Source organism: Hemiscyllium ocellatum, chromosome 37 (genome assembly GCF_020745735.1).
Source record: "Hemiscyllium ocellatum isolate sHemOce1 chromosome 37, sHemOce1.pat.X.cur, whole genome shotgun sequence".
Classification (NCBI taxonomy): domain Eukaryota; kingdom Metazoa; phylum Chordata; class Chondrichthyes; order Orectolobiformes; family Hemiscylliidae; genus Hemiscyllium; species Hemiscyllium ocellatum.
This window is the reverse complement of record NC_083437.1, coordinates 9,591,254-9,611,480: the sequence shown is the minus strand read 5'-3', so window position 1 is coordinate 9,611,480 and position 20,227 is coordinate 9,591,254. Positions and strand designations below refer to the sequence as shown.

The 20,227-nt window shown below is 42.4% G+C and overlaps 1 protein-coding gene across 1 annotated transcript in view; it reads right to left on the bottom strand.

Annotated features, from left to right (window-relative positions):
* Positions 1-20,227, bottom strand: part of nphp4 (nephronophthisis 4) — a 402,509-nt gene that overhangs the window by 279,728 nt on the left and 102,554 nt on the right. Inside the window, exon 5 of the mRNA XM_060851914.1 lies at positions 771-926. Coding sequence (XP_060707897.1) covers positions 771-926 — 156 coding nt within the window. The remainder of the gene's footprint in view (positions 1-770; positions 927-20,227) is intronic.

Sequence of the window (20,227 nt, the reverse complement as noted above, 5' to 3'; positions counted from 1 at the left end):
GGATACAGATGCTTAGGAACTGGGTGACAGGTTTAGACAATGGATTTGAATCGGCTCAGGCTTGGAGGGCCGAAGGGCCTATTCCCAGGCTGTAGATTTTGTTTGTTCTTTGTTACCTGAGAAAATAGCAGTTCTTCATAACAGGTCAACATCAGCCAATCTGGCAAAATCTACCAGGAATAGAAAAAAAATGCTTGGTTTTATTGTAGTTTGACCAAGGTGAGAGAGCTGTCAAAAAACAGAAGATCCCGGCCTACAGGAATGAGGTGGAGACATTTAAGGGGCCAGGTCATTTGCTAGCACATAGTTCAGAATAGCACAGAAAGTGTGGATTTGATTCCCATTCCTGCTGAGATAGACTCAGGACTTGCCTCCTCACCTTGAAAGACAATGGCAAAACTGCATAAAAACAATGACTGCAGATGCTGGAAACCAGATTCTGGATTAGAGGTGCTGGGAAAGCACAGCAGTTCAGGCAGCATCTGAGGAGCAGTAAAATCGACGTTTCGGGCAAATGTCCTTCATCAGGAATACAGGCAGAGTGCCTGAAGGGTGGAGAGATAAATGAGAGGAGGACTGTAAAACTGCAACTATCAAAAAAACTGCAGAGTAAACAGTTCAGGCTGAAACATCAGCAGACAATGACCAAAGTACCTTGTTCTGGGCACAGCACACATCAGTGCATGAGTGTAATCAAAATAAAACCTAAAATCATCGCGGACTCCAAAAGTTGGCTGCAACCAGTGAGTACAATGTTTTCCTTAACTTACTTGTCGGTTTAGAAGGTGCAACCAGCCCTGGAACAGTTTCTGACCCAGCAATCAGCATGTTTTCTGGGATGAGGTGACTAGCTTCCATTAGTGGAGGATGAGTCGAAAATGAGTAAAGAATAGTGCTTCCTTCAATCAATGTCATAAATGTATTCTCTAATGCAGAAAAACAAAAGTTACATCAGTGAGTTATTACGTGGCATCCAACAACATTACGGTTAATTTTCAATCAGTTCTGAAGATAGAAGGACCCACAATTTCCTGCTACTCTCCAAGTGCCTGTCTCCCACCACACTCCCAGCTTTGAGCAGTTTTCATGGAGAGCAGACTGGGTGAGGGAACATGTGAGGCAACAGCTACATACCTGTAAATTACAGACAATTAAAGGGTCCATTAAGGTCACTCTAAACATTGCAATGGGACTTTTCTAATTGGTATGTGGACCCTGGCAGCAGCTGAAAGCTGGCGTTTAGTAAAGGTGAAGGGAAAGAGGGATGGTGGAGTGGGAACGGAACTGATCCATTCTGTATCAAACTCACCTACCCACTACCGTCACAGCTCTGACCACTGATTGTCCTACAAGGAGGCTGCACTCTCCACAATGGCAGCCTGGCAGCTGCTACCATCTGTGATTTTAAATATGTGCCACATCTCTTCACAGGGTGCTTCCATCTTGAGGGGTTGTGTCTATTGGTCTTCTAATGTTGGGAACTGCCCTTAACCTCTCATTCTCCATTGCATGGGGATCCCAAAAGGAAGAACTTCATTGGCCACAGCCTCAAAAATCTCCTCTGGTGCCTGACTCATATCCTGACCAATGAGGGGATGAGCCTTGCGAAACAAGGCACCAGATCAATAACTGTTTTTTTAAAGTCCAGAATACACCGTGAAGCATTTTGATTCAGTGTGTTGTCGTCCATTTTGACCAAGGCACCCGGGAAATAGGATGCAGTATTTACATTTTGTTATAACATTATAAGGTTAGTATCATTGCTACAGTTTTCAATACATTGGGGACATGGGGAGGGGGAGCAGGTGTCAGAAGAGAACACATCAAGGATGGGTTGGCAATCTTACCAATAACAAACACAATGGCAAGAACGCAATTAAAGTACTAAAGGAGGCAGTCAAGAGAAATTTTACATTTGTACTAGCTTTTTGCCAATAACAGAGAGGTGATTTGCAGAATCAATAATGCACCCCTCCCTGAATGGAACGCTGAGCTGGTATTCTAAACACAGTTCAGTATGACAGAAGATTTCTGTTCCTCATTGACAGTGAGTGTACAAGCAATAAACATGGGAGAAAAAGCGTCTGCATTTGCAGGAGTAACAAACAGTGTAACATTCCAATGTTTTTAGCAAGGCAGTTATGGTAGATCCTTCCTGAGACCACCACGACTTAAGGGGGTGATACATCTTCCCCATTCCCCCCTTGCATTTTTCTCAGATGCAGTTCCACCAGGTCACCACCAGTCCAACCTCTGTGCAGCCACAAGGAAGACTGCCAACTGTTCACCATGCATAATTAGGCAACAATTTCCAATAAGAGTTTCAATTTGGACCCCTTTAGAAAGTTTAACCAGAAAGTTCATGGATCCAGGCTCGCCGTCGGAAGTCATCTACCATTAATGCAAAAACTAAAGTCGCAAGACTCCACTCAGTTTGCTCATGTTTCAATCCAGACACTAAATAACTATTTGAATGCAAGCAGCAACAAAAAGTAAGTTTCAGTGGCTCAACACAGCTTAAGTTCAAATAGTACTTTTCTTTTTCTCTGCACAGAGGTTGCCAGACCTGCTGAGTATATCCTGAACTTCTTCACTTGTTATAGTCAAACCACAAGCACCATAACAGTGACGAGTGGAGGATGTTGAAATATTGACAGAACAGTTTTGAATGGAATGGCGACTGCACACAGGACAGTTTAAACATTAGTTTTTAAACACGTCAAAAAGTCAGGGACGATACACACCAGATGCAAACACACTGATAAAGCCTTTAATCTTGTGGTATCCCTTTTGAAGTTACAAGATGTATTAAGAAAAATTAATTAGCCCTTGCTCATGTTGCTAGATCAACCATGAGGGCATGTGTACACCGCACACAGAGACAGGAGACAATCTGAATGAGCGGAATGTAAGGCAGCTCTTGAAAATCAGTACAAACAATTTTTTAAGGTCAGGTAATAAGATTTGAACTACTGAAGCTCAATAAGAGTGTGGAGATAATATTGAAGTGGTCTCAATAGCAGACAACATGCTGTGCTGTTGCCAGCTTCAGAAAGGAAAAACAAGATAAAAAGGCACTTGGTTAAAATGCCCATGAGACTAAATTAATTATTATGCTAATGATGCAAATTAAGCTTCTGACAGTTTCACAATCATTCTACACATGTGGAAAACTGAATGAATTATAGATCAGAGTTAAACTAGATCACGTAACTGGGTGTTTTCAGATTGCGTGCATGCTGTAGCTTGTGGCCCAAGGACACAAACGTTTTGACCAAATATAAATGACCAGAACTGCAAGGGCCAAGCAACATGAATGGAAAATATGGTTGTATGGATCTGCTACTATATCTGTCTATTGGAGAGGTTAAAGTAAGATGCCATCACTCTTCTCAGCTGGAATTAAAGATTCCACCTTTTTGAAGAGGAACCAACAGGTCCATGGTATCCTGGTCAACACATATCCATTAACTCATATCATTTCTAAAACGATCATAGAACAGATCATAGAAGATCACAGCAACCCTAGTATGGAAACAGGCCATTTGGCCCAACAATTTCACACTGACTCTCCGAAGAGTATCCAAACCAGACCCATTCCCCTATCCATAATACTCTATATTTATCCCAGTACTTAGCCTACACATCCCTGAGCAGTATGGGCAATTTAGGATGGCCAATTCACCTAACCCGCGCATCTTTGGACAGGAGGAGGAAACCCACGCGGACAAGAGGAGAACATGCAAACTCCACACAGATAATTGCCCCAGGCTGGAATCGAACCCTGGTCCCTGGCACTATTAGGCAGCACTGCTAACGACTGAGCAACCATGTCATCCACAAATAATCTGGATAATACAAAATTGCTGATGAGGGACCTTGATAAGTGTACTTTGGCTGCCACAGCTCCTTCAAATAGGGCAGCTGCTTTCTGAATTTTTTGTTGAATTTTCAATTTTTCAGTACAGTCAGGGGTCGTGACATGAGAAAATAGCACAAATGAGATGATGCTTACTCTTAATGGAAAAGGAAAGAAACAATTAGAAATAAACTATGTGGCTTTTAATAAAATACATGTGTGATAGTCTTTTTCATTGGAACCTTGGAGAAGAGAAACCTGCCAGACATTGTCAACCTGGGTTGTAGTGAGCCTTCGATAAGTCCCTTATGCTAAATTTCATTACAAGATAGAATCTTGTGGTACAAGCATGGATTTGCACTTCTGGATTAGGCATTGGATCCTGTGGCCAAGATGTGGTTTAACCTGGAGGCACATTACCAGTCGTGTCCCTCAGGTATCAGTCCCAGGCCTATTACCTTAACTGACCTTCATGAATTGGACAGCGGTGTCAACAGTACAATCAGGAAGAATTTTTTTTAATCCTTTCATGGGGATGGTTGTTACTGGCAAAGCCAGAACTTGTGGTCCATCTCTACTAGCCCTTGAACTGAGTGGCTTGCAAAGCCACTTCAGAGGGCATTGCTGTGGACCTGGAGAGACATGTAGGCCAGATCTTCCCCAGAAGACTGAGGGTAACTAAAAGGGGTTTGACCACATTTAAGGATTGTAATGGTGATCATGAAACTGACAACAGCTACCAATTCTCTATTTTTATTAACTGGTTTCAAATTCCACCAGTTCCCATAATCAGATCTAAAGCCATGTTTAGAGAGAATTTGTCAGGGCGTATATTACCACTACAACAGCATCGCCCCATGTCTGCAAATGACAACAACATATGTATAAATGTTAAGCTAGTGGAGGAGTGTAGTGAATGTGTTTTTTTAATCAAGTAAACCAACCAACGGTAAATAAAGAACAGCTTAGATCAGTGCTTTCTAAGGTGGGGAATGGGACCGGAGAAGTATCATAAGAAGGAATTCTTCGTTGCAAGCTCGGAGGCAGCATTTGCGACAGCAGAGTTCTGACCAAGTTACTACAGCTTCCACTCTCAAAGGCCCTTGCTCTTACAGCCCCTCACCTCACCCTTATCGCTCTCATCAATGGGCCTCAAATTGGCATCACAGTAGAAAAATAGTTTGAAAAGCTCTAGCTTAGGTAAGTGTAATGTACATACTCAGAATGTACATAGCATTTTTAACAATGTTACTGGAAGAGATAGTGGAAAAAAATGTTCTGGTTATTATTTGTTCACATGTCAACAAATGGCCCCCCTGACCTATGCAGATAAACTATAAGAGTCATTGTCGACCTCCTCCCATCTACAAAAGATAATGGGTACACAGCAAACAAATCTATCTTAGCTGAGAGTCATCCATAAGAAATAGGAACAGGAGTAGACATTCATTTCTGGTGTCCTTGCTTTAGAAAAGATGTTGTGAAACTTGAAAGGATGCAGCCAGGTTTGGACGGTCTGAATTACAGGCTGAATAGGCTAATATTTTCTCTGGAGCAGAGGCTGAGAGGTGACCTTATAGAGGTTTATTAAATAATGAGGAGCATTGATAATAGGGTAAATAGCTGGTACCTGTTTCCCAGGATAAAGGATACAAAACCAGAGAGCAGAAGTTTAAGTTGAGAGGGAAAATATATAAAAGGGACCTAAGGCACAACTTATTCAGGTAAAGGGTGGTGCATGTGCACAATGAGCTACCAGAGGGCATGGTGGAGGGTGGTATCATCATAATATTTAAAATGTATCTGGATGGGTATATGAACAGGAAGGGCTTAGAGGGATAGGTGCCAAATGCTAAACAATGGGGTTAGATTAATTTAGGACATCTGATTGGCATGAACGAGTTGGACCAAAAGGTCTGCTACTGTGCTGTACATCTCTATGACTCTATGAGGTCATTTGGCTCCTCAAGGCTGCTGTGCCATTCAATAGAATGATGGCTGATCCAACATTCCTTCCGTGCACTTTCCTGCCTTTTTCCCTTAACGTTTCATTCCCCGACTGATCAAGAACCTCTCACAGCTTCAAATACAAACAAAGACTCGACCCTCACATTTCTCTTTGACAACATGTTCCAAAGCTTCCCAACCCTCTGAAGAAATTCCTCCTCAACTCAACTTTGAATTGATAACCCTTTACTCCGAAATGCCCTCTGTTCATTAACTCTCCCTGAGGAGAAACATCCCCTCAGCATTTACTTAGGAATCCTCTATTTATCAATGAGATCACCCCTCATTCCTCTAAACTCGAGTGAGTAGAGTCATAAACTGTTTAGCCTTTGCTCATTAAACAATCCCTTCATAACAGGGATCACCACAATGAACGCTCTCCGACTGTCTCTAATGAAATAATATATTTCCTTCAATAAGTATATCACTGTAAGTCTAATATAAATGTAGGGGTATGGGTGGGTTGCGCTTCGGCGGGTCGGTGTGGACTTGTTGGGCCGAAGGGCCTGTTTCCACACTGTAAGTCTAATATAAGGGGACCAAAACTTTGCACAGTACTCCAGATGTGACTCACCACCTTTTAGTGTTGCAGTAAGACTTTGCTACTCTTATAATTCAATCCCCTTGAACTAAGGAACAACATTCCATTAGCCTTCCTGATTACCTACTACACCTGCTTTAGCTTTGTGTCTAATATGTCCAAGTCGCTCTGTAGTGCAGCTTTCTGCAGTTTTTCTCCATTTAAATAATATTCTGTTCTTTTGTTCTATCTTCCAAAACACACTTCATATTTTTCTACATTATAGTCTGTTTGCCAATTTTTGCCCACTTACCTATCAATATCTCTTTGTAAACTGCTTGTATCCCTCTCGACTTGCCTTTCAACCTATTTTTGTGTATTTCTGAAAATTAGGCTACAGTATATCACAGTAGGACAAACAGGAAGAAAGTTAGCCACCAGGATACACGAACACCAGCTAGCCACAAAAAGATACGACCTTCTCTCCCTCGTAGCCCTACACACGGATGAAAAAAACCACCATTTCAACTGGGACAACACATCTATCATGGGACAGGCTAAGCAAAGACATGCCAGAGAATTCCTAGAGGTCTGGCACTCCAACCACAACGCCATAAACAAACGCATAGATCTAGATGCCATCTATCAACCCCTCAGAAAATGAACAGGAAATGACATCACCACAAACCCCAGGAACCCGGTCATGGAGAAAGATATAAATAGAAAGCAGAAGACAACAGCTTCGCTTCACTTGGAAGTCGCCACTGATGATGTTACCTAGCCTGATAATGAAACGTCTGGATATCAAACCTACAGCTCAGCGAGCAAACCTACACCCTAAATATCACTTCCTTCCTCCAAATCATTATTATATACAATACGAACAATTGCAGTTTGTACTGACCCATGTGGAACCCCACTGGTCACAGGTCACCAACTTGAACAAGAACACCTTATCTTCACTTGGTGTTTCCTGCCCATGAGCAGATTCTCAATCCACGCCAGTATACTATCTCCAAAACCATGGGCTCTCACCTGATGACTTAAACTCTGATGAGGTACCTTGTCTGAACATATTTACTGCTTCACCTCTAACCATTCTGGTCAAGACTTCCTCAAAAAACTCTCAAATTACTCTAATATAATTTCCCTTGCATGAAAGTCTTGCTGATTCTGATTAATTAGATAATGATTTTCCAAATGGTCTGTTATTACTTCCTTAATAAGCAATCTAACATTTTTCCAACAATTTATGTTAGTCTAACCACCGTCCCTTTTTGAATAGGGGTCACACATTGACAGTTTTCTAATCTTCTGGCACTTCTCCAGAATCCAAGGATTTTTTTGAAAATTAAAATTAATGCATCTACTATCTCTATAACTACCTCTTTTACGACCCCAGGATACAAGCTTTCAGAACCATAGAGTGGAATCATTGAATCACACAGTGTCCAGGTGAGTTATCTGCCTTTACCTCCACTAGTTTGTCTAATATGACTTGGTGATGGCAATAGTACTAAATTCCTCCCCCATATTCTTTTATAATAAGGAGATTTTCTAAACCTTTTCCATCATAAACACTGATGCAAAGTATTTGTAAAACTCCTCTGTCATTTCCTTGTTCTTCAGAATTATTTCCCCTGATTCATTTTCTAAGGAGAAAGGCATATGCCCAAAATGTCTATTCTCCTGCTCCTTGGATGCTGCTTGACTGGCTATGCTTTTCCAGCACCACACTCTTCGACTAATTTTCTCAAGAGCCCAGGTTCACTTTGACCTCTCTCTTACTTTTTATGTATTATTTTTATATATTCATATGTCACCTGAGTATCGAGAAGATTTGTAGCTCAGGTTGAGGTTCTGGGTGTAGGTTTGCTCGCTGAGCTAGAAGGTTCATTTTCAGACGTCTCGTCACCATACTAGGTAACATCATCAGTGAGCCTCTGGTGAAGCATGATGATGAAACATCTGAAAATGAACCTTCCAGCTCAGCGAGCAAACTTACATTCACGTCACCCCTTTGCTAATGGCTACTAAAATCAATCCTTAAGAGATAGGTGCTGCAACAAGTATACCCACATGTGTTTTCAGTGTAGAAACAGACCCTTCAGCCCAACAAGTCCATGCTGGTGCTTTTGTTGTATGCGAACGTCCTCCCACTGCTCTTCATTGAGCCCTATCAACATATTATTTTAATCTATTGTCTTGAATGTATTTATGTTGTTGAGTTAATTACTCCTGGCGTCAGCAAGTCCAACTTTCAAACTACTCTTTGGGTGATGACTTTTTTTCTGAAATTCCCTGCAGAATCTACTTGTAGCTATTTTATATACAGTTCCCCAGTTCTGCTCTTGTCCACAAGTCAAAGCAGCTTTTCCCTATCAGACTCGTTCATAATCGTGAAAACTTCTCTTGTGTTTCTCCTCAATCTTCCCTTTGAAAGAAAAGGGTCCAGCGTGTTGATTCTTTTCTGGTAAATAGAAACTGGCTAAAGGCTCATTCCCATTCTCTCAGGGGCTGTATTGAATCATTCAGTAAAGAGAAAGAGCACCATTTTATCACAGACTGCACTGTACTCAGATTGATCCTCATATAGTGGATTATATAGTAACCTTGAAACAGATCCACTGAGTCTTACTAAAATGATTCCAGGCTACACAACCTCTACATCCTCTCTTTAAACAGGATAGACTGAGAGGCTAATAGAATAGATACAAAAGCAGAGACTCATACAGCATGCAAACAGACACTTCAGCCTAACCAGTCCATGCTGAACATAATCCCAAATGAAACTAGTCCCACCTGCCTGCTCCTGGCACATAACCGTCAGAATATTTCCTTTTTATGTACTTATTCGAATGTCTTTTAACATTGTAGTTTTGCCCAATTCCACCACTTCTTCAGAAAATCCATAATTAAGTATCTAGATAGGGGGCCATTCTTGGACTTTCTAGCGTAACAGAATGGCGAGGACAAGGAAACTACATAAGAATAGGATTTGAATGAATGTTATGGCGGTTTTCTTTACCCAGAGTAAATGGCCCTTCGAATACCTTGTTGGTTGCTGAGATACTTGCCTCTGTTTTGCTTCAAGTTGGAGCTTGATCTCTTCTTGAAAGGGTCAAGATTGCCTCATATATATTGTTACATAAAACACTTCATCTATACAACTGGCTACAATCATCTGAGGGAATTAGAAAGAAACTATCAAAAATATAATTTTCTCTTTCTGACATTGTTTTTTTCCCACTGGACTTTGGTCTCAGCCAGGAACTAATGTGGGGGACATATCTGTCAATGATGCTTGGGGCATACTTCATGAAGCAGACGGACTTTTACAAAGTGTCAAATTTAAGTGTGTGTATTGAAACAGCGACCACACTTCCAAAGTACTCAGTGACTGTAAAGCACTTTGGGGCATCCTGAGGTTGTGAAAGGTGCTAAATAAATACAAAGCCTTCCCTCTCTCCTTCAACATATTGAAGATTTAACTTCCATGGTTTTTGCTGCTAAGTAGTCACCATATTTACATGTAAAAAGTGAGGTCTGCAGATGCTGGAGATCAGAGCTGAAAATGTGTTGCTGGTTAAAGCACAGCAGGTTAGGCAGCATCCAAGGAATAGGAAATTCGACGTTTCGGGCCAGAGCCCTTCATCAGGAATGAGGAGAGGGTGCCAGGCAGGCTCAGATAAAAGGTAGGGGGGAGGGACGATGGAGATGTGATAGGTGGAAGGAGGTCAAGGTGAGAGTGATAGGCTGGAGAGGGGGTGGGGGCGGAGAGGTCAGGAAGAGGATTGCAGGTTAGGAGGGCAGTGCTGAGTCCAAGGGAATCGACTGAGACAAGGTGGGGGGAGGGGAAATGAGGAAACTGGAGAAATCCGAGTTCATCCCTTGTGGCTGGAGGGTTCCCAGCGGAAGATGAGGCGCTCTTCCTCCAACCGTCGTGTTGTTATGTTCTGGCGATGGAGGAGTCCAAGGACCTGCATGTCTTCGGTGGAGTGGGAGGGAGAGTTAAAGTGTTGAGCCACAGGGTGGTTGGGTTGGTTGGTTCGGGCGTCCCAGAGGTGTTCCCTGAAGCGTTCTGCAAGTAGGCAGCCTGTCTCCCCAATATAGAGGAGGCCACATCGGGTGCAGTGGATGCAATAGATGATGTGTGTGGAGGTACAGGTGAATTTGTGGCGGATATGGAAGGATCCCTTGGGGCCTTGGAGAGAAGTAAGGGAGGAGGTGTGGGCGCAAGTTTTGCATTTCCTGGTTAAAGCACAGACCTTTATACTGCTGAGGCCAATCGCCAGCTCGTGGACGCCTCCTCCTATTGCCCCCTTGACCATGACCCCACCTCCCACCACCAAACTATCATCTCCCAAACCATCCATAACTTCATCACCTCAGGGGATCTCCCATCCACCGCCTCCAACCTCATAGTCCCACAACCCTGCACCGCTCGTTTCTACCTCCTGCCAAAATCCACAAACCTGACTGCCCCGGCCGACCCATTGTCTCAGCCTGCTCCTGCCCCACCGAACTCGTCTCTGCATACCTCGACACGGTTCTGTCCCCTTTAGTCCAAGAACTCCCCACCTACGTTCAGGACACCATCCACGCCCTCCATCTCCTCCATGATTTTCACTTCCCCGGCCCCCAACGCCTTATCTTCACGATGGACATCCAGTCCCTGTACACCTCCATCCCCCATCAAGCAGGACTCAAAGCCCTCCGCTTCTTCCTTTCCAGCCGCACCAACCAGTACCCTTCCACTGACACCCTCCTTCGACTGACTGAACTGGTCCTCACCCTGAATAACTTCTCTTTCCAATCCTCCCACTTCCTCCAAACTAAAGGAGTTGCCATGGGCACCGGCATGGGCCCCAGCTATGCCTGTCTCTTTGTAGGATATGTGGAACAGTCCATCTTCCGCAACTACACTGGCACCACCCCCCACCTTTTCCTCCGCTACATCGATGACTGTATCGGCGCTGCCTCGTGCTCCCACGAGGAGGTTGAACAGTTCATCAACTTTACCAACACCTTCCATCCCGACCTCAAATTCACCTGGACTGTCTCAGACTCCTCCCTCCCCTTCCTAGACCTTTCCACTTCTATCTCGGGCGACCGACTCAACACAGACATCTTCTATAAACCGACTGACTCCCACAGCTACCTGGACTACACCCCCTCCCACCCTGCCCCCTGTAAAAACTCCATTCCATATTCCCAATTCCTTCGTCTCCGCCGCATCTGCTCCCAGGAGGACCAGTTCCAATACCGTACAGCCCAGATGGCCTCCTTATTCAAGGACCGCAGATTCCCCCCAGACGTGATCGACGATGCCCTCCACCGCGTCTCCTCCACTTCCCGCTCCTCCGCCCTTGAGCCCCGCCCCTCCAACCGCCACCAAGACAGAACCCCACTGGTTCTCACCTACCACCCCACCAACCTCCGTATAAAGCGTATCATCCGCCGTCATTTCCACCAAGTCCAAACGGACCCCACCACCAGGGATATATTTCCCTCCCCTCCCCTCCCCTATCAGCGTTCCGCAAAGACCACTCCCTTCGTGACTCCCTCGTCAGGTCCACACCCCCCACCAACCCAACCTCCACTCCCGGCACCTTCCCCTGCAACCGCAGGAAATGCAAAACTTGCGCCCACACCTCCTCCCTTACTTCTCTCCAAGGCCCCAAGGGATCCTTCCATATCCGCCACAATTTCACCTGCACCTCCACACATATCATCTATTGCATCCACTGCACCCGATGTGGCCTCCTCTATATTGGGGAGACAGGCCGCCTACTTGCAGAACGCTTCAGGGAACACCTCTAGGACGCCCGAACCAACCAACCCAACCACCCTGTGGCTCAACACTTTAACTCTCCCTCCCACTCCACCGAAGACTGCAGGTCCTTGGACTCCTCCATCGCCAGAACATAACAACACGATGGTTGGAGGAAGAACACCTCATCTTCCGCCTGGGAACCCTCCAGCCACAAGGGATGAACTCGGATTTCTCCAGTTTCCTCATTTCCCCTTCCCCCACCTTGTCTCAGTCGATTCCCTTGGACTCAGCACTGCCCTCCTAACCTGCAATCCTCTTCCTGACCTCTCCGCCCCCACCCCTCTCCAGCCTATCACCCTCACCTTGACCTCCTTCCACCTATCACATCTCCATCGCCCTTCCCCCAAGTCCCTCCCCCCTACCTTTTATCTGAGCCTGCCTGGCACCCTCTCCTCATTCCTGATGAAGGGCTCTGGCCCGAAACGTCGAATTTCCTATTCCTTGGATGCTGCCTAACCTGCTGTGCTTTAACCAGCAACACATTTTCAACCATATTTACATGTTCAATCTCTGAACCATTAAACGAAGTGCAGCGCACATCAAAGCACAAAAAATAGGCCCTTCAAGCCTGCTCCATCACTAAATATCATCATGGCTGATCATGCAATTTCAGTATCCCACTCCCCCTTTCTCTCCATATCACTCCCTTTACCATTTAGCCGCAACTGCCACATCCAGCTCCCTCTTGGTTATGTCGAACAACTGGATGCACCAGCTTTCCACAGGATCACAACTCTCAGAGTGCAGAAATTCTCCTTCATTTCAGTCCTGAATGGCTTACCCATTATTCTTAAACATACAGACAGATACACCCCACATGATATATGAAATACCTCTGCACAGAAAACCAAGCAGACCCACTAATACAAAGGTGTCTAAAAGAATGTAAATACTTCATAATCCCCATTTCAAAAGAAACAGAGACAGTAAGCAAACAGTTGAGGTGGTAATTGGAGTAGTTTCTGGTTAGGATAACCAATCTAGCACCTATGATAAAGCAGGATAAGTTCTGATTAACCTTATCCAAACATTGTCGAGACATTTACATTTTGATCATTTCATGTTAGTTATGTGGATGTTTAATACGGATGCTGAAATTGGAAGCAATATTTCCCTTAAGTAAATTATTGGTCAGAAGATTGCGCATAATGTTATTTGAAAATTGTTTCGAAAAAGCAAGGAGAAAATGCATTTTTTCATGATGAAAAGCTAACACTAGCGCGGTGGCTCAGTTGGGGCAGCACAGCAGTTAACACTGCTGCCTCACAGCGCCAGGAACCCAGGTTTGATTCCACACTCAGGCAACTATCTGTGTGGAGTTTGCACATTCTCCCTGTGTCTGTGTGGGTTTCCTCCAAGTGCTCCGGTTTCCTCCCACAGTCCAAAGATGTGCAGGCTAGGTGAATTGGCCATGCTAAATTGCCCAGCATGTTCAGGGATTTGTAGGTTTGGTGCATTAGTCAGGGGTAACTGTACACCAATAGGGGAATGGATCTGGGTGGGATACTCTTCTGAGGGTTGGTGTGGACTTGCTGGGCTGAAGGGCCTGTTTCTACACTGTAGGATTCTATGATAACATGAAGAAGTGAATGCCTCATCAGAGACCTATGCTGAAATCAGATCACCTCCATGGGACAATGCAACTGTTTATAATTCCATTCTTGGCTAAGCACACCTCACTAACTTGCATGCTGAAGAATGAGCCAATGAACCAATGAAAGAGTGTTCAACAGGTGGTTTTGCCAGTCAATGTATTTTCCAGAAGGAAGAACAAAGACAGAGACAAAAACAAATGTGAATTGTAATTGAGCCAAGGCAGCTCTGGTTTACAAGGGGAGAAGGGAAAGAATGGATTATGCTTTATGCTTCTAATTGCTGTCCTATGACACATCCTGGGAGCTGCGCACATAATCTTAGCATGAAGTCAGAATGATTAGCAATGACTTCACAACAGAATACTAATTAATATGGTAAAAAGCCATATCACTTTATTTTCTGTATTTTTTTGATAGCCGACTAAAATGGACAAAGGACTTTTCAAAAACCAAGAACTGTAGAAGGAGTCACTGCACTTTCAGTACTTTTAAAAACACGCATAAACAAAATTCATAATTCTGCAAAGATAGGTAGCAGATCAGAATATTGAACAAAATATAAAAAGTGGCACTAAAGCATTAATAAGGAGCTAAAACTTACAGTACAAGGGAAAGTTAGCCAAAACTATAAAGATGGGAAAAGTTTCTTCAGATATTTAGCAGAGTTAACAAATTAACTGCAAGCCCGATAGAAATGATTTAGTAATGGAGGTTTAAGAGATGGCAGACAAATTGAACAGATATTTTGGGTTCATTTTCACTAGAGAAGATAAAAATAGCATTCCGGAAATAGCTATAGATCAGGAATTGAAAGGGAGGGAGGGAAGTAATACTGAGTAAGCTGTTGGAATTGTGAGTTGACAAGTCCCTGAGTCCTGATGGATTTCATCTTAGAGTCTTGTAAGAAGCAGCCACTTAAATAATTAATGTGTTGGTTTTAGTTTTCCAAAATTCATTAGATTCAGGGAAGGTTCCTTCAGTTTGGAAAATAACTACTGTAACTCCTTTATTAAAAAGATGAGAGGCAGAAAGCAGGAAGTACAAACCAGTTAGCTTAGCATCTGTCATGGTAAACATGTCAGAGCTCCTCTTAAAGATGTTATAACAGGGCACTTGGATAAGTTCAAGGTAATCAGGCAAAGCCAACATGGTTTCGGTCAAAGGAAGATCATGTTCAACTAATTTGTGGGAATCCTTTGATAGTGTATGCTGTATATAAAGTGGAACCAGTAGAGATACTGCATTTAGATTTCTAAAAGGCATTTGATAAATTTGACATATTAAAGGCTATAGTGGAAAATAAAAGCTCATGGTGTTGCGATAACATATTGGAATGGACAGAAGATTGGCTTGTTTACACGAAGCTGAGTGTAGGAATAAGTGGGTCTTTTTTCAGGCTGGCAGGATGTCAAACATAGTGTTTCCCAAGAGTCTCAATTCTTTACAATTTATGCAAATAATTTGGATGAAGGGATTGAAGGTATGGTAACTAAATTTTCAGATGACACAAAGGTAGGTAGGAAAATTAGTTGTGAAGAGGACATAAGGGGCCTACAAAGGGACACAGATTGGAAAGTGACTGGGCAAAGGTCAAGCAAATGGAGAACAATTTGGCAAAGTGGGAAAGTGTTAATTTGGGGAGCTGGATTAAAGAAATAGCCTATTATCTAAATTTTAAGAGGTTGTAAAACTCTGAAATGCATGAATCATGCATGTACAAGAAGTAATCAGGAAAGCAAATTAAATATTATGGTTTATTGCAAGGGGTATTGAATATTAGAGTAGGAAGGTTATCAATCAGTTACACAGGGAATTAGTGAGATTGCATCTGGGGTACTGTGCACAGTAGTTCTCACCATATTCATGAAAGGATGCTAAATCATTGGATACAGCTTCCAGAAGATTTCCGAGACTAATAAATGGGATGAGCCTATTGCCTTATGAGGCAAGGCTAGACAGACCAGGGCTGTATCTGCCGAAGTTTAAAAGAATTACTGGTGACTTAATTGTAAAAAATGAAAGATCCTGAGGGGAGTGGACCAGGTGGATGTTGAAGGGGATCTTTTTTCTTGTGGGAGAAAGAAGAATAAGGGGTCATTGTTTAAAAATAAGAGATATCCATTCAAAAAATGTCAGAGCTCCTCTTAAAGATGTTATAACAGGGCACTTGGATAAGTTCAAGGTAATCAGGCAAAGCCAACATGGTTGTGGTCAAAGGAAAATCATGTTCAACTAATTTGTGGGAATCCTTTGATAGGAAACATTGTTTTCTCCCAGAGGGTTGAGCGTCTTTGGAATTCCGTTCCTCAAACGCCAGCTTTGAGCGTTTTTAAGGCAGAAGTAGACGGATTCTTGGTTATCAAGCAGATGAAAGATTATCAAGGATATGCAAGATTGTAGAGTTGAGGTTAAAAGCAAATCAGACATGATCTTAATAAATGGCTTACTCTTGTTCCAATGTTCATTAGTTATTGAAACTCATTGTATGTAGTGTTTACACTGCTGTTTTATTCAAGTAGGGAGGGAAGATGTTGTAGACAGCCTGGCACTGGATTGTGTGCACAGTGGGGTACTTGACTGGCAACAAGTAGCTGATCAGTTTGTGCAGTTGTACATATCAAAGGTCATCAGTCTGGTGATAACTCCGTGGTTGGTTCTTAAACAGCTCAATACCTTGTGGGTGTGAATGACATGGAGAGAGAACTTCTGGAAGAGCATGTTGTGTGCTTATGCACTCACAATAAAACAAAGAACTGCAGATGATTGAAATCTGAAATACAAATAGAAATCATTGGAAGAACTCAGCTGGTCTGGCAGCATCTGTGGACAGAAAATAAAGCTACTATATTGAGTCCAGTGATCCATCTTCAAGATAGATTCTTGATTACCAAGGAGTTGAAACATTAATAGGAGGTAGCTGGATTGTAGAGCATAGATTAAAATCAAATCAAAAGATTGGCACTTTTTGAGTGCAGTGACCCATCATCCTGTGCTCCTGCGAAGAATTAAAAGATCATTGAGAAAAGAAATTGAAGGACAGAAAGTCCTGGCAAACCAAAACAAACATTGGAGAAACTCTGTGGACTGGTGCCATTGAACTGTGTTTCCCAGTTTTTCCCCTCCACTCAGGAATCTGTGTTTTTTTAAATTTGGATGTGTGTGTAGGGATTTTAACAAGTAGAGCCATATGCTGATACTTCTAACTGTTTACTTGCAATTAGAATTTACGTATTTGTAATAAACAGCAGTTCTTGTTAAGTACAGGCATCTGGTTGGACTGTTCTGTTACTTGATTCCAGCAGGTAGGTAAATGGGGACTTTGTGTGCTATGATCAAAATATTAACTTTTGTGACAATCGCAGGAGTAGTGGGGTTTGAGGATCAGCACATTTTCCCAAGTGGGTCATAACAAAACATTGCTTTGGTGAGTTACCAGAGTACCACCAACAGTTGTGAAACTAAACTCAACAGAGGATCGAGGCAAACTGTTGAGATGAAAAATAATAGGCAATAATCTTCAGTACATGGTGCAGCGACATTTTACTTTACTTAATGATAAAGCAAAATATAGTCAGTTTGCTTTATCAGAAAATTTATGTTCTCATGGAAACACCCAGGGACAGTTTAAGACCATATAGGGGTGTCAAATGCTGTTGAAAGTGAATCGACGAGGAAGTTTTCTGAATATAATTAGAAACAAGATGATAGAGTAGACAGGGCACATCTTAGGACTGACTTGGAAAAGATGTTATGGTGGGAAGATTCACATAGGAAAAGAGTATATCAATGCTGGAAAGATAATAAAATGGAACGAAGTTATTGGCACAGTGGCAAGTGAGAGATGTAGGAAGACTATGAAGAGCAACGTTCCCTCTAAATGTGTCTTTCCTCTGTACAGACCTCCGAGATTCACACACCATCGTGGCTTTTGGAAGCAGAAGCGAATGAGTCAGTGCATTGACTGGTGCACACAACCTCCCAGCAACTGTGAGGCCGCACAGCACAGTGGGAAAATTGATTGGAAGACAAGGACCTTTCTTATGGACAGAGCACACATAATCATGAAAATAACATAGTATGATTAGATTAGATTAGATTCCCTACCATGTGGAAACACACCATTTGGCCCAAACCCACACCAACCCTCCGAAGAGTAACCCACCCAGACCTATTCACCTGACTAGTGGACCTAACACTATGGGCAATTTAGCATGGCCAATTCATCTGATCTGCACATCTTTGGACTGTGGGAGGAAACCAGAGCACCCAGAGGAAACCCACGTTGACACGAGGATAATGTGCAAACTCCCCACAAACAGTGGCCCATGGCGGGAATCAAACCCGGGTCCCTGGTGCTGTGAGACCGCAATGCTAACCTTATTAAATCAAAATCCCAAAATTAAATATCTCAAGAATAGAAAAATTGGACAATAGTCAAGGAAGAATTGAAATGAGCAGGTTCTGAAAACCATATAAAGTCCAAGGGAAAAGATCGATTTATCATTCCAACCCCTTAAGAGTCATTGTCAGCTACTCTAGAATTATTTACAACAAAAGATGATGATTCTTTGTTCATTATCATGAGTCATCTTGACAGCGACCTACTGATCAGATGCCATATAGATCTTTGTTAAAAGAGCGGCAACATTTTTTAGCACTTCACAAGTTAGTTTAACTTGCTTTGTTGATAAATGAAGCACGTAGTTCAAAATCCAGAATTGAAGGCTTTCAGCTTTAATGCCAATCTCACCCACAGTGAATTGCTAGAAGAACATGATCTTAATATCTTTGATCCAGTGAGAGAAACCAGCAAAGGTTCTGTTCTTATTCATTTTGCAGCCATGACTGTTGGAAATGCTCACGTTAACCAGACTGCTCCCAGCTGTGATGCCCAACATGGTTAAACTGCATCACAACAATCACCGTCTCAGCACTTGTACAGAATTACCACGACAGTGAGGCTAGAAAACAATCGGTACCCATGAAATTGCACCATCCCGAGCAGTCAACAATGTAATACTGTCAGAACATAAACGAATGGAATCAATTGTGGAGCATTAAGCCTTTCAAGCCTGCTCCACAATTCAGTAAGATTACAGTTGATCTTCAATGTCAACGGCAGCTTCTTGCATTATCCCCATATTCTGAAATTCACTGAATACCCAAACACCTTGCAACCTCTGTCTTGAATATATTCAAGTCCTGAGTAGATTCTCCTGGAGGCTGAGTGTAAAGTTTTACAACAAACGTTTCTTCAGTTGAACGCTAAATGGCTAACCCCTTATTCTGTGACTAGGACTCTATTGTAGATTCTAGATTTCACAGCCAAGAGGAGCACCTACTCTGTCAGGCCCCTTAGGAAATGTATATGTTTCAGTTAGATCATTTCACACTCTAATAAATTCCAGGAAAGACAGGCTTACTCCAAAAAAATCTTCCTCATTCCAAAAATGGTGTACTTGCATCCTTCCTTATATTTGTATCGTTCTTATCATATCATTGCTTAGGTAAGAAGACCAAAACTGTCCTCAGTACCCCAGGAGTGGGTTAACAAATGCCCTACATAATTGTAGCAAAACTTCCATGTTCTAGTACTCCAATCTCTTTGTAACAAACATGAGCATACAATTTGCCTTTCAATGAGTTTGCTCTACCTACATCTAACCTTCTATGAGTCATATGGAAGGACACCCAGGCCCCTCTGTAAGGAAACATTTCCAAGTGTCTAACCATTCAAAATACACTCTGCTGTTTTTATTTTTCCTCCCAAAGTAGATAACCCCAGACTTTACATCATATTTATTTGGCCATTGAAACATTTAATGTCAGTAAGATTGCCAAACCTCCAAGATTATCCTAGATTCTACAAGAAGTAAATCTTTACCCTGTGTGAGCAAACTGGGAAAAAAATCGTAGGAGAAAAAGGGGTTAAATAATTATACAATTTTATTTAATCTTCTTTGACTTTTTCTGTTAACTACTTACAAAACTATTGCTGAAGTAGAGTAAAATACTAGTTTGATGGTTGTGGCTATTGGAGGTGAGAGGTGAAACTAACCCTTCCCCACAATCGCTTTCTATAATTCTCACTCCTTACTTTCTCAGTTAAGCTGATATCATCAGCAACTTCAGCTCAATATACCCAAGGCTAGAAAGGGAAGTTATTTATTTATTTTTAATCTAACAGTTGTACTTAGAAGAAGATTGAATAAAAACTCAACGTCTCAAAAGCTGAAGCACAAGGACTCTGTAAATTTTTTGTTGAATGAATATTTTGTACAATTGCCTTGCCCAATGGCAAATAGATTTTCAATGCAGATTGTGACACAATACAGTTAAATGAATGAGAATATTGCATGATTTGAAACAAGGTACTTTTCATTCCCTCAAAATGGTTGCAGAAGCTGAAA